Source organism: Lepidochelys kempii, chromosome 5 (assembly GCF_965140265.1).
Source record: "Lepidochelys kempii isolate rLepKem1 chromosome 5, rLepKem1.hap2, whole genome shotgun sequence".
Lineage (NCBI taxonomy): Eukaryota > Metazoa > Chordata > Testudines > Cheloniidae > Lepidochelys > Lepidochelys kempii.
In genome coordinates, this window is record NC_133260.1 from 52,736,740 (window position 1) to 52,751,920 (window position 15,181).

General features: G+C 42.3%; 1 protein-coding gene across 1 annotated transcript; it reads right to left on the reverse strand.

Moving 5' to 3' along the window:
• Positions 1 to 12,140: 12,140 nt before the first annotated feature.
• On the reverse strand, positions 12,141 to 14,867 carry LOC140911416 (small ribosomal subunit protein uS12). Its single transcript, XM_073344404.1, has 4 exons — positions 14,760 to 14,867; positions 14,198 to 14,357; positions 12,797 to 12,917; positions 12,141 to 12,337 (listed from the first exon to the last, which is right to left on the reverse strand). Exons 1-4 carry the CDS (start codon positions 14,761 to 14,763, stop codon positions 12,191 to 12,193), a joined length of 432 nt encoding a protein of 143 aa, XP_073200505.1. The 5' UTR covers positions 14,764 to 14,867; the 3' UTR covers positions 12,141 to 12,190.
• Positions 14,868 to 15,181: the final 314 nt, after the last annotated feature.

Genomic DNA, 15,181 nt, shown 5'->3' on the forward strand with positions numbered 1-15,181 from the left:
AAGCATTCAGTTTTCTTACAAGAAGACTTTTAATAAAAATAGAAGTAAATAGAAATAAAGAAATCCCCCCTGTAAAATCAGGATGGTAGATATCTTACAGGGTAATTAGATTCAAAAACATAGAGAACCCCTCTAGGCAAAACCTTAAGTTACAAAAAAGATACACAGACAGAAATAGTTATTCTATTCAGCACAATTCTTTTCTCAGCCATTTAAAGAAATCATAATCTAACACATACCTAGCTAGATTACTTACTAAAAGTTCTAAGACTCCATTCCTGGTCTATCCCCGGCAGAAACCAGCATATAGACAGACACAGACCCTTTGTTTCTCTCCCTCCTCCCAGCTTTTGAAAGTATCTTGTCTCCTCATTGGTCATTTTGGTCAGGTGCCAGCGAGGTTACCTTTAGCTTCTTAACCCTTTACAGGTGAGAGGAGCTTTCCCCTGGCCAGGAGGGATTTCAAAGGGGTTTACCCTTCCCTTTATATTTATGACAGGCTCAAACAACCAGCTGAAGATTCCCAGCTGGTCAGTCTAGCCAACTTTGCACCAACTGCTTCTTCCTCCATCCCAGCATAGGATGAGGCATGGCCAGAGCAAATTTTGCTTTGGCAATCCTGGAACACTGGAATGGCTGCTAGTCCCAATGCAAATTATAGAAGACTGCTCTCCTTGCCCTGAGGGTTGAATTATCTTCCACTGTCCTCGGAATCAGGCAGGGGAGGAACACAAAAAATACACAGTTCCATATACTTGCATGCACAAGTATGCACACATATGCACTAGGTGCACTGACTGCTGCATGGCCCTATTGGAGGATCTAGCTCATGGTTATCTTTCTGTAGCATCACAGATGTTACCCAGCATTGACCTATGGGTCAAATGTACAGAATAAACAAGTCCTTGCCCCCAAGAAATCCAATTTTTAAGATACAGGGCCAGTAAAATATGACACAGAATGCAGAGTAGGATTTAATGTATATAGTTGGAGTGCTTGTTTTAAAATATTCTTCCTAGGCTTAGTGTGGAGGATTCCTTGATAAAGAACCAACAGATACTCTTTTTCACTTTCAAGTCTTATTTATTGGACTAGTTTTTGGCCACCTGTCAGAAAATAGAAGTAACAAAATGATTTGGAGTAAAATGTATTTGCACAGTTTCCTAGATATTTCTAGGAGACTAACACTTTCTGTTTTCCAGGCATAGCAGACTTGTTGATAATACCCCTTCCAGTCATGACTATTCTATACTATTGACCTGAGATAATCATTGTTCATAAGATTACAAGTTCCACAAAACACTGCCCTGGAGCGTTACTGTGAGTACGGTCTTTCTGTCCATGTGACAGCATTAGATAAATTAACTCATGGAATATAATTATAGACAAAGGAAGTTCAACTTGTATAATTTATTAATGCAGTTACTCATATGAGGCCACACCTCACCAGTCTCAAGTTATGCTAGCTAAGTATGAAGTTAGTCCAACAGAATGGACCCCCACCACCCTTCTGTTCAGTCAACGTTCCTTTACAGACCTGATTTTTTCTGTTTCATCCAAGCGTTACAAAGAAATGGGGTTGTCATGTGGACTGAGAAATCGACATTCAGTTTCTTTTATACACAACAGTCCCCATTGTACAACATGGTTTTTCCTCTTTCATTTATCATTGTAAAGAAGACCCAGGATGATTTGGAAAAAGCATGGCACATTGTCTTTGATTTCAGATCTGTCCTTGAGGGGGTAAGCCCAGGCACATGCCACATGGGTAGCTGCACTGGTGACTTTTTTTTTCAGTACATTCTTCCCACTATACCTCCAGGAGCACCCTTTGCCAATAACACCCTATGCCTGCTTTGAAAGGCAAACTGTTTCCAGTTTCTGAAGCCCATTCATCTCCAGCTGATAAACCCCTTCTAAATCCCAGCGGAGTAATAATGAGCACCTTGGTGCTGCCCTCACAGTTGTTTAGATACTATGATAATAGATACAAAATGTTAAGATAAATAGGTGGGTTACAGCAACTGGGAGAGTTGGACACATAGATGAGTGATCTGGCAAAACGCATCATACATCTCGTAACTTTGTTTATTTAGCACTAATAAACAACTAAAAATTCAGATCATTAAGATGGTTAGTTCAAAAATCCTCTGTATTTTGGCTAAGATGTCATCAGTAATAAAAAACATTTCGTATAAGTAATCTAGTGACCTTCTAAAACATTTAACACGTTTGCTCACAAAAATCGTATCTAATTTCAAAATTAGATCAATTACCAGTGCTATATTTTATTTTATTTGGCAAGTCCAAAACACCTAAGTTTTTGGCAGCATAGGTTATTCTTTAAGTTTTGGAAAACTGCTACAGAAGAGTTTTCAATTATAAAGCAGTTTTAAATCTCCTTAAGTTTCTTGTCTGAAATCTGGAAAGAAATATTGAGAAGCCTACTACTGGAGACTCTTTCTTAAAGGAAGCCACCAATACTTGCCTTTGATTACAAGAATCAGAGAATGTAACCAGCCACATGTGCTCAATTGCAGTTTGCCTTTGGTTTCCTGTAGGAGGCAGGAACACTGTTCTATATATGTATGCTTCTTTTTTTGCATTCAGGCATAATCTGCTCCAGTAGAAAGTTTGGTTTTGCTTTGGTTATGGAAGAAATATTCTTTGAGTCAAATTATGTTCTCATTTTCATCAGTAGTGACTGCACTGATTTCAGTTTACACTGGACAACATTAGAGCAAGTCAAGTAACCTAAATTAATCCCTGTTCTGACTCCGTTGATTTCATTGACATTTTTCCAGGAACGAATTTGGGGCAATAGTTCTTTCCCAGTTAGCACAGCTGTGATTCAAAGAGTTATTGTAGACTTTTCCATTTCAATGTATATTACACAGAATTTCAGTCCCAACAAAAAATATTGAGTAACTTCTATTCCATTATAACACAACCTGAAATGTGAAGTTCCTACTGGCTCCTATCATAGAATATCAGGGTTGTAAGGGACCTCAGGAGGTCATCTAGTCCAACCCCTTGCTCCAAGCAGGGCCAATCCCAATTTTTGCCCCAAATCCCTAAATGGCCCCCTCAAGGATTGAACTCACAACTCTGGGTTTAGCAGGCCAATGCTCAAACCGCTGAGCTATCCCTACCCCCATTCTGTCATCTAAAAAGTCTAGCTTTTATGGTAATATGTTATGTATCTTGTAAAAGACACAGTTTTTAAAAATGTTTTTGTGATTCACCCCCTTAGCAATAAGAAAGGGAAGTCATAACAAGTGCTTACCAGCTGGAAGAGAAAGATACAGCTAGAAGTTCCTACTGCCCACTTTAGGGCTGCAGCTGCTTGACTGCTAAATTTAAAAGACCAGCTTGAGAACAGCATTCTGGGAAAGTAGTGCTGGGGAGTGTTAGTGGGAATAGGAAAGTGCTGTGCTTACCACTGTTAGGCCCTATTTTTCATTAGGCTGTTACCAAGTTTTGTTTTTTTAAACTCCAAGGAAACTTTCACTTAAGCATTCAAGGGACTGATAAAACTGTGACTTACTAGGGAGAATTTTTAACTGAAGGTTAGAGAGCCATTCACTTGTTTGATAAGAGGATGATGTTTATAGAAGATCTTATTGAACACCTTTCACTATTCTCAAGCCTGTCAGAACACAACCTCCCTTTCTGGAGCACCAGTGGATTTTTAAACTGTGGTAACTTTGCTAAAGCAACATCCTGCGCTTAATTCACCCTGGAGGGTCATGTCTGGAGGAGAGCAGGCAGTTCGCTCCTCTGTGGTTGCTCTCCCTAAACCACACCAGCAGGCACTAGATTCAGTGCCTCATTTGCCCATGTCCCCTTTTCCTAGTCATTGCTGGCCAGCTTCAGGCTCATTGGCAGAGCAGAGTCTGTGCCAGTGGTGTAGCTAGGAGTGGAAATTTGGGTAGGTCCCAATTTATGGTGGATGGGCAATGACCAAAGTTCTGAGATCACAGCAAATCATTTATTTTGCATATTACTATACTAGATATATATTATTATTGCATATTATATTTATTTTAATTCTGGGGGGCCAAGATTGTAGGATGCAGAGAAGGAATTTGAGTGCATGGAGCCCAGGGACTGAGCTTGCCAGTGGAGACAGGCAATCCCCACAGCCTTTGGGTTGTCAGGGCTGGGGGTGCTGGTTAGCGCCTGTGCAGAGCCAGGCTCACTGACGGGCTGCAGGGCTCCTTGGTGTGCATGGGGTGGTACCGTCGGTGGCGAAGGCAGGCAGGCAGGCATGTGGATGCCCTGGCTGTGCTGGAAGAGTGCCCATGAACAGTTCTGCCCTTGGGCCCAGAATTGCTGTCGGCAGGCCTGGACTCGGCTGACACCAAAGTTGTTTGGAATCCGGAGAAGTTTGCAGCCCTGGGTGGAGGCAGGGATGGGACCAGCTATGGTGTTCTGCAGATGGACCAAGAGCCAACTTCTCTTAGCCAAGTCTCCCTGAACCTCAACCACATGGACATTGGCTTCTGCATTCACACTGGCTCAGATTTGGGTGGGCTTGGGTGCTAATTGGGTAGGCTGTGTGGTCCACCCATGCCCACCCCTTGTGAGAAAATTTTCACCACCAGTGATCTGCATCGCTGGGTTACACCGCTGGAAGCTGGCTGAATCAACCTCCCATCTCCTCAACTTCAACATGACACCTTTAGTGTACAGCACCTTGAAATGCAGAGGGAAAAGCTCATGTTGCTGGCTATGCTCCATATTTGATGCTTCCTCCACCTCCAGAGCCAACAAGAGCCCACACTGGCTGAGCATGTATGGGAAAAGATTTGGCAAACTGTAGAAATGAGCTAATCCTTTTTCTCTTTGCACCTGATCCAAAATAAAATCCTGAACTGTTACTAGTAAATCATAGCCAAGCTTTACTTGGCCCGGATAAGACTGAGCCAGATGCTGGAGATACTGTTCTCCAAGCATCATAAGGTTTATTCTCTCACATCCTAAAGTTAGCTGTCACTTGCCTACTGTGGTCAACCATCTGCTTTAATATTTATATATGCCCTGCTTTATGAAGCAGGAACATTGACTAGTGTTGATGAAAGAATCACACAGCAAAGCGGAACTAGTTCTTTCTTCTCCAGGCTCCTCTCTGCTGTATTTCTATTGATTTCTGTTTTGCGGGATTTGGCTTTTATAGCGGGTGGTTGTAAGATTTATAAAGTGTAAAGCCATTTGTATAGGAAGGTCAAATATCTGAGTTACTCTTTAATTTATTTGGGCTTTGACTTCCTTTCCGGAGCATCTTTTATTCCAAATAACACAAGTCAGAGCTCCTCCAAGCTGGTAGAATACACAAATGTGTTCTCTGGACAAATCCTGACGCCATTTGCTAACTCACCCGTTTGACGTGTCGGTTTAGTCTGTATAACCTAATAGCATGGGTTCATTAAACAAATTAAAATTCAACTTGAAACAAAGTACTAGCCTTGATGCTTCTTTGTGCCATTCTCCCATTTCCATGGCCGCCTACTGCACCACCCGTGCCAAACCCTCACTGAAATCCTTCCTCCCAGTTCACTCCTGCTGAATTGCCTGCAAGGAGTTAAAAAGATATCTGACGTAAGGAAAAAAAACAAAAAAAGCTAGATGTGCATATGCCTGAGTCTCCACCTGATTTTATTGTTGGCACCCGTGTTCTTCCTCTCTGTGCCCCCCCCCTTTTTTTTTTCTTTGTTTGTGTATGGCCTTTTACATGTTGAATTGAGATGGTGAGTTCTTCAGGACAGGGAGAATCATAGAATCATAGAATATCAGGGTTGGAAGGGACCCCAGAAGGTCATCTAGTCCAACCCCCTGCTCGAAGCAGGACCAATTCCCAGTTAAATCATCCCAGCCAGGGCTTTGTCAAGCCTGACCTTAAAAACCTCTAAGGAAGGAGGTTCTACCACCTCCCTAGGTAACGCATTCCAGTGTTTCACCACCCTCTTAGTGAAAAAGTTTTTCCTAATATCCAATCTAAACCTCCCCCACTGCAACTTGAGACCATTACTCCTCGTTCTGTCATCTGCTACCATTGAGAACAGTCTAGAGCCATCCTCTTTGGAACCCCCTTTCAGGTAGTTGAAAGCAGCTATCAAATCCCCCCTCATTCTTCTCTTCTGCAGGCTAAACAATCCCAGCTCCCTCAGCCTCTCCTCATAACTCATGTGTTCCAGTCCCCTAATCATTTTTGTTGCCCTTCGCTGAACTCTCTCCAATTTATCCACATCCTTCTTGAAGTGTGGGGCCCAAAACTGGACACAGTACTCCAGATGAGGCCTCACCAATGTCAAATAGAGGGGAACGATCACGTCCCTCGATCTGCTCGCTATGCCCCTACTTATACATCCCAAAATGCCATTGGCCTTCTTGGCAACAAGGGCACACTGCTGACTCATATCCAGCTTCTCGTCCACTGTCACCCCTAGGTCCTTTTCCGCAGAACTGCTGCCTAGCCATTCGGTCCCTAGTCTGTAGCTGTGCATTGGGTTCTTCTGTCCTAAGTGCAGGACCCTGCACTTATCCTTATTGAACCTTATCAGATTTCTTTTGGCCCAATCCTCCAATTTGTCTAGGTCCTTCTGTATCCTATCCCTCCCCTCCAGCGTATCTACCACTCCTCCCAGTTTAGTATCATCCGCAAATTTGCTGAGAGTGCAATCCACACCATCCTCCAGATCATTTATGAAGATTGAACAAAACCGGCCCCAGGACCGACCCTTGGGGCACTCCACTTGATACCGGCTGCCAACTAGACATGGAGCCATTGATCACTACCCGTTGAGCCCGACAATCTAGCCAGCTTTCTACCCACCTTATAGTGCATTCATCCAGCCCATACTTCCTTAACTTGCTGACAAGAATACTGTGGGAGACCGTGTCAAAAGCTTTGCTAAAGTCAAGAAACAATGTCTTACAACAAGAAACAAAGTCAAGAGAATGTCTGTTTCTCTGTAGCACCAGATGCTTTCAGGTCCCCAAAGGCTGTAAGGGGAATGGAATACTTAGCCCTTCAAAACTTTGATCCTATTAAAAGTTAGATTCAACACTCTGAACAGCTTTCTAGTTTTCAGCCTCCCCTCCCTTTTTTAAAACCTTTCTCCCTCATCATACCAATAGCAGCCCCTAGTGGCAGACGTAGCTCATGACAACTCTGCATTAGGAAACTGCATTTAACTAGCCTGAACACTTACCAGCCTGAACACTTCTACCACTTCACTTTAATACTTCCCTTTGACATCTTTCTTGCTTGATGATGTTGAAATAGTTTTCCTCAATATTTCTGGAAGCTGCTCTAATTCCTAGTGGCTCTTTCTGAACCAGAGTAGTGAGTTTAAAAAACCCAACTGATATTCCATGAATGAATAGTAGGGACTGAGCTTCAGGTTCCTGATGAGCTAACTACAGCCTCACACTAGCCCGAATCCCACCACCAGCAATTGTTTACAATAGTGTTTGTAAGTGAAGGCCAACATTTTCAGACATGCTCCCTAACTGTGCAATCAACAATGATATAGGCCCATTACCAAAGACAGATGGTAAAATTAATAATGGTGCAAAAAAGGAATAAGTGTTAAACAAATACTTCTGTTCTGTATTTGGAAAGATACAGGATGATGCACTAATATCACATGACAACAAAGTCCTTTCCAATCTCTCAGCAACTAAAGAGAATGTGATAAACAAATCGGCATGCCTGGATAACTTGTATCCAAAAGTCCTAAAAGAGTTGGCTGAGATAATCTCTGGCCTGATTGTTATTTTTTAATAAATATTGGCAATCTAGAAGACTTGAAGCATGTTAATGTCAAGCCAATAGTCTAAAACAGCCAGTAAGATGACGCAGGTAATTATAGGCTGGTTAGCCTGACAACAGTTCTGGACTAAAGACAGAAAGGATCATCATGATCATAGGTTGACCTCCTGCACATCACAGGCTATAGAATCTCACCCATCCACTCCTGTAATAGACCCTAACCTCTGGCTGAATTACTGAAGTCCTCAAATCTTGATCTAGAGACTTCAAGTTACAGAGAGTCCACCGTTTACTCTAATGCAAAGCACCAAGTGGCCTGTGTTCCATGCTGGAGAGGAAGGTGAAAAATCCCAGGGATTCTGCCACTATGACCAAGGGCAAATTCTTTTCCAATCCCAAATATGGCGATCAGTTAGACCTTGAGCACGTGGGCAACTCACAAGCCAGACACCTGGGAAAGGGTTTTATTAACTCACCATCCCCTCCATAAAGTTATCAAGCTCAGTCTTAAGTTTTTTTGCCTCCACTACTCCCCTTAGAAGGCTGTTCCAGAACTCCCTCTGATCGTTGGAAACCTTTGTCTAATTTCAAGTCTAAACTTGTTGATGGCCATTTAACATCCATTTGTTCTTGTGTGAACATTGCCACTTAAATAACTCCTCTCCTTTCCTGGTGTTTATTCCTCTGATGTATTTAGAGAACAACCATATCTCCCCTCAGCCTTTGTTGTTAAGTTGAACAAGCCTCACTCTTTATGTCTCCTCTCATAAGAGAGGTTCCTCTGATCATCCTAATAGCCCTTCTCTGCACCTGTTCCAGTTTGAATTCATCATTCTTAAACAGAATTGCACATAGTATTCCAGATGAGGGCTCACCAGTGCCTTGTTCAATGGTACTGACACTTCCCAGTCTACTTGAACGACCTCACTTGATGCACCCTAGGATTGTATTAGCCTCTTGCACAGCCACATCACATTGGTGGCTCGTCATCATCCTGTGATCAACAACTACATCCAGGCCTTTCTCCTCCTCTGGCATTTCCCATTGATAAGTCCCCAGCTTATAGCAAAGATTATTATTAGTCCGTTAAGTGCATGACCTGCACCGTTGACTATTAAATTTCCTCCTATTTCTATTACTCCAATTTTCAGGGTCATCCATATTTTCATGTATGATATTCTAGTCTGCCTCTGTATATGTGTCATCCACAAATTTTATTAACACATGCCCATTTTTTGTGGCAAGGTCACTAATGAAAATGTTACATAAGATTGGGCCCAAGATTGATCCTTGAGGAACTCCACTAGTAACCTCCCTCCAGCCTGATAGTTCACCTTTCAGTATGGCCCCTTGTAGTCTCCCCTTTAATCAGATCCTTACCCACCTTTTACTCTTGTATTAATCGCCATCTTCTCCTGCTAACTTATAACTTCCCATGTGGAACAGTATCAAATGCTTTATTGAAATCCATGTTGATTAGATCTACTGCATTTCCTCTGTCTAAAAAAAATCAAGTTATCTTCTCAAAGAGATCAGGTTGGTCTGGCATGATCTACCTTTAGTAAAAGCATGCTGTACTTTATCCCAATTACTGTTTACCTCTGTGTTTTTAGTTATTCTCCCTCAAAATTTGTTCTAGGGCCTTGCATACAATTGAGGTCAGGCTAAGGGGTCTGTAGTTTTCCAGATCACTTCTCCCCTCCCCATTTTAAATATAAGTACTATATTTGCAATTGTCCAGTCATATGGTATGCCCCTTGAGTTTATGGATTCATTAAAAATCCTTGCTAATGGATTGCAATGTCATGTGCCTGTTCCTTTAATACTCTCCATCCAAGAATATCTCCCCTCCCTCCTTCCCCTGTTTTAGTCCCATTAAGGTGTTTAAGTTTAGCTTCCACCTCACGTTGTAATTTTACTTCCATATCCTTGTTAGCCACCCTGCTACTGCCCTTAAAGCTCATTATCTTTATTAAAAACTGAGGCAAAGTATTCCTTTAGGTGTGGGGCCAAGCCTAGATTATCTAATCTCCACCCCATCCTCAGTGCTTAGCAGTCCCACTTCTTTCCTTGTTTTCTTTATTTATATGGCTAAATAACATTTTAATATTGGTTTTAATTTCCTTCGCAAGGTCCAACTCTGGTTGGATTGTGGCAGTTCTTCTTCCCTATACTTTCTGACCTCCGAGAGGTAGATTTCCTTGCTGATCCATCCCTTGCAGACTTTGTGCTTTCTTTTAATCACCTGTTTGAGATGCTTCTTCATTCAGTTTCACCTGCAACCTTTCCTTATAATTTTTCTCCTTGCTTAGGATCCAGGCTCCAGCTACTTGAAGTCAAAGCTGATTAAACTAATTCCAAGCCTCCTCCACATTCAGTGCCTTGAGTTCTTCAGTCCAGTCCACTTTCCTAACTCCCTTTTTATTTACCTTTCAAAATCAAGGTCCCTAGTTACAGACCTTTTTTTTTTTTTTTTTTTATTCTTTCATTTAGTTTAAACTGAATTAACTTGTGATCACTTGAACCCTTATCCTCTACAACCAGTTACTCTATTTTTTTCACCAAATAGTCTCTGAACCAACAAGAGGTGATGCCATTTTAGATTTAGCATTGGTAAGTAGCAATCACATCCAGGAAAATCTGGGCCCACCTTTATCAGGTAGCATTTGTCCTCCAATCTATATCTGGGAAATTAAAGCCTTCCACAATTTGTCAAGCATATGTGATTTCATTTTTTGATTTGATTACAAGTTTGATTGATAAAGATAATGGCATGTGACTTTTGTAAGGTGTTTGACTTGTGGTACTAAGACATTTTGATTAAAAAAATTATAGAGTTAAATAAAACACATTATATGGGTTAAGAACAGGCTAACAGATCTCAGAAAGTAGTTGTCAATGATACTGTGGCAAAAAGGACTAATGAGATCTGTTCAACAGGAGTAGGGTGGTGATTTTACCTATGTATACACAACTGAGACAAACACTAGAATGTCTAGTTCTGGTGTCCATATTTTAAAAATACTGAAAAACTGGAGATGGTGCAGAAAGAATGCCACAAGTGATTCAAGGGCTGAAGAAAATACATAACACAGTGAGACTTAAAGAGCTCAACCTGTTCACTTATCAGAAAGACAGAGAGATGACTTGATTATGGTGTAAAAGTAGATTCCTGAAGAAAATATACGAGGTATAAAAGGGTTCTTCAACCTAGCAAAAAAGGGTATAAAAAAGAAGCATAAAGCTAGAGAGATTTTAAATCAGAAATAAGGCACAATTTTTTTTAAAAAAAGTGATGGTGATAAACCACTGAAACAAACTACAAAGGGATGTGGTAGACTCCCCTTCCTTTGGAGTTTTCAAACACTGGATGCCTTTTTGAAAGATATGCTTTAGTCAGAGTATTGGGCTCAGTATACGAGCAGTTGAGTGAAATTTGATGGTCTGTCTGATATGTAGAAAACTAGATGATCTAATGGTCCCTCTGGCCTTAAAATCTCCAAGTTATGGGCCTCAGTTTTTGCATACTTAGACACCATGTATTTGGTTGTCAGGGGCAGTTCTGCCAAGCACTCCCAAGTTTACCTCAGCACTTACTAGTTAGAAGGAAATCTTACATTTCAATAACGTATTCTTAGCTGTGTTTTAACTGGGTCTGGTTGAATATTTATCAAAACTGTTTAATGGATGTTTTGTTCTTCCCTAACAAAAACATTTCTTGGGAATTGAGAGTTTTTGGGCTAATTTTCCAAGGAAAGCAAAAACATTGCTTCTGAAGTACTGCTATAGTGCCTCGTTTCCTGTTCTATGGGACAGGCTCCCCATTGGACTTCACAATGTACCTCCTCCCCACATCAAAAAGGGGAAAACTATGATTCATCATGGGAGAAATAGTCCAACCAGGGAATGGGAGCACGAAGCACCCATACTATAGACTCCGTGAGGCATCATTTTAGAATTGAAAAAGTCTGGATTTAGTTTTGCCAAAACCTTGAAATTTTCCACAAGAAAAAAGAGCTAGTTTTCCAACTAGCTCCACTCTTAACTTAAACTCAAAGAGATCCAATACTATTTGTATGCTAAAATCTGGTTTTAGAGTATCTTTACAAATATCTTGTAAGCCTCCAGCTAAGTAAAACCGATATAACAAATGCTACAGTAGTGCACAGAAGTACTGATGGAATTAAGAAACTTGAACACCTTTATCCTGATCACTTGTAAGGCATTTCTTATTACAAGAAAAAGAAGTTAGTGGCAAACAAGGCACTACAGATGTTGGAACACAGTTACACATGTTATTTACAAACAATTCATTTAGAAAATCAACACTATTCTCATAAAAAAAATTTAAAAATACAAGAGGTTTCTTTAAATGAAAATTTTTATTGACATCCTTAACAGAGTAACAAAAGTTTATGATCTTGGTCTCTCCTTCTTGCCTTTGTACAAGGCTAAGAGGGAAACATTGGCTACTTTGACAACCTTGAAGCGAACTCCAGGAATATCACCAACAGCGTGACCTTTCCGACCAAAGCCAGCAACCAGAACTTCATCGTTTTCCTAGAATTAGAACAGGAAACACTGCAGTTGCACAGCAATCAACATCAGATTTATGCACGTGTCTGAAACACAATGTAAGAAATCAGAGCATCCCAAATTTGACCCAAGAGCTTTAAGCATATCACAACCCCTCCCAGGAAAGGCCAGCCAAAACAAAAAGAAGTGTTGTGGTCAGATATAAAAAGACTTAGAACTTTAGTCCCTTCAACGTTTTGGTAGGAACAAATATTAGCTAAGACACTCCTTTGCTTTGTAACAGCACAGCTGAGGCATGATGTGGCAGATGGAAGCTGAAAGAGCACTTCTAATGTCTGTCTTCTGCCCATCATCTTGTCTAAGTGCAGCAAGCATGGCCCCTGCTTGTGCCATCCCCCAGTTCAGCCAAATACACTTGGGAGAAGTTTTTGCTTTTAACATACAACTAGTTTTCTGTAGTTCATTTTCTGATAAATTATTCACCTCAATGAAATTCAAGCAACCATCATTAGGAACAAAGGCTGTTATTTTCTTGCCATTCTTGATCAGCTGGACTCTGACACATTTCCTGATGGCTGAATTGGGCTGTTTAGCCTCTACACCACTGAAACGGAAATACATGAAAAAGCATCACTGACATTCTGCTTGACTATTTTAGCACGTCTATTAGAACATCAAGAACTGCTACATTAAACATGCTGGATCACTTTGTACACCTCCATTCTATGGAGAATGTAAGTAGTATCTGTTTTTCATGAAGTACTATAAAACCCAACATTTAATGGACAATTACTGAAACACAGCTTGTCTAGTACCTTGGTACAAGAAAGAATAATACCGCAAATGGTCCCTTCGCTTCCTAAATATTTGAGCCAATACTTTGGGGTTGGGGGTGGAGAGGGAAAAGTTCCATGGGGACAAATGCTAACTTAATGAAACTGCAAATTAGAAACAGTACAATGGCACCCTGGAGGCTTGAGCAGCTACTAGGATAGTCTAGCCTCCTAAATAAGATGCTTAAAAATGCTGACAGGAACGCAGGCATAAGGTCTTTATGTTCTGATTTTTATTTGGGAAGAGAGAAGGGGACTTTAGAGGCGGGTGGTAATTGCAGACAAATACAGATTGAAACAAAAAATCAAGTCCAGGTATTAGTGGCTGAATAAAATATGGTAAGCATTTAAATTTAAACCAGAATTGTAGACATCAAATGGCATGATGGCAAACATCTTTCAGTCCTGATAACAAACAAGAAATGGCTCCAGTGCTGTCAATTTAATGCATAATAGCCATTTGTCCAAAAAACACCATGTAAATCTGTAGATTGATGGGCTTTATTCAGAAAATGCCCAGCACTAAATTAGTACAAACATCGTAGTGAATTTTTCCACTGGAGCTGATTTTCAAAAATTCAGAATTTCTATAGCTCCAACAGTTTTCAATGGGATCTGAGAGGACTCAGGACTTCTGAAAGCCACGCCCACTCCCTTTTTCAGCAGTATATCTCTTTAACCTTCAAATTTAAGAAGCCTTCCACTCTGAAGATAAATAGTTTTATTTTGAAAGTCATTTAATAAGGTTAACAGTATGTTGCACAAATCAAGCACAAAGACCCCTGAACTTCAAAAGAACCTAACTAAAAATGTATGTAGTAATCGTACATACTGCAGAAAGCAACATAGCCCTCCAGATTCAAGTGCTGATGCAGAAATAATGCCTGTTAACCACATATAACGTGTGATAAACGACTTATAGAGCTGGGCACAGTTACAATGAAGTTAAACAGCATTTACTTTAGCACTCAGTGGAGTTGCTGCAAACTACTCACAGTAGCTGGAGTGTATTTCTCCAGCTAACCTCCACAAGCAGTTCAGTTGTACTTACACTTTTTCCAGGACAATTCCCTTCGCATGGGAAGCTCCTCCAAAGGGGTTGGCTTTCAGGGCAGTACCCAAGTGGGCCTTCTTGTATTGCTTGTCATGCCATTTCTGATCCCGTCGGTGGCTGCGCAGCTTTCTAGCGGTGCGAAGCCCACGGCACTTACCTAAACAACAACATTTTGCGGGATACAGAAAAACAATCCATCAATGCCGCACGCTACAAACACGAGGCAGCAGCGCCCAGCTAAACCGGATGCAGAATCTAAGCGACCGGGTCAACCTGGGACCCAGAGGCAGATCGTTCAAGTCTCAGGAACGCCCGGAGCTGCTACCCGCCTAACGCCCCTGAGCACCCCCGATGCCCGCCCGCCCCGCAGCGCTGCGATCCCTGGGGGGGGGGGGGGCGCGGACGGGGAGAGGGGACCGCCGGGCTCGGACCGCCGCGCGTTAAGGGGGATTCGTTTCCTTTAGCAGTTCGGAAAACCGAGCCACCCACTGAGCGCGGCGGCGGCGGCGGCGGCTCCGTTCTCGGAGGCCCGACCTCACTCCCGGCCCCGGGCGCTCACCCATCGCGCTGCCGCTGGCCCAAGCCGCAGAGAGAGAGACCCGGCATGCACCGCGGCTCCTACACGCCGCTGCGAGGACCCCGCGCGAGGTGGCGTGGCCGCGCCTGATGGAAAACAGAGAGGAAAAGTAAGCGGCACACCCGGAAATGGGAGTTGTAAAGAAAACTACAATTCCCAGAATGCATCACGCTTCCAGGCGTCAAGCCTGTCCAGCTCTTCCCCTCCCTGGGACATGCGGTGGCCCTTGGCTGCGTGCCCTGCGTGCCCCAGCCTCACCACCCCCTGGACGGCTGCCCCCATCTGAGCTGGGTAGGCACGATATGGGCAAGGGACCTGCTCCATTTCTGCAGGCAAATGTGTGTCCTCGCAGCCTCCCTCCCAGGGCCTGGTGCCTGCCCCGGGCACAGTTCTGCACCCATTGG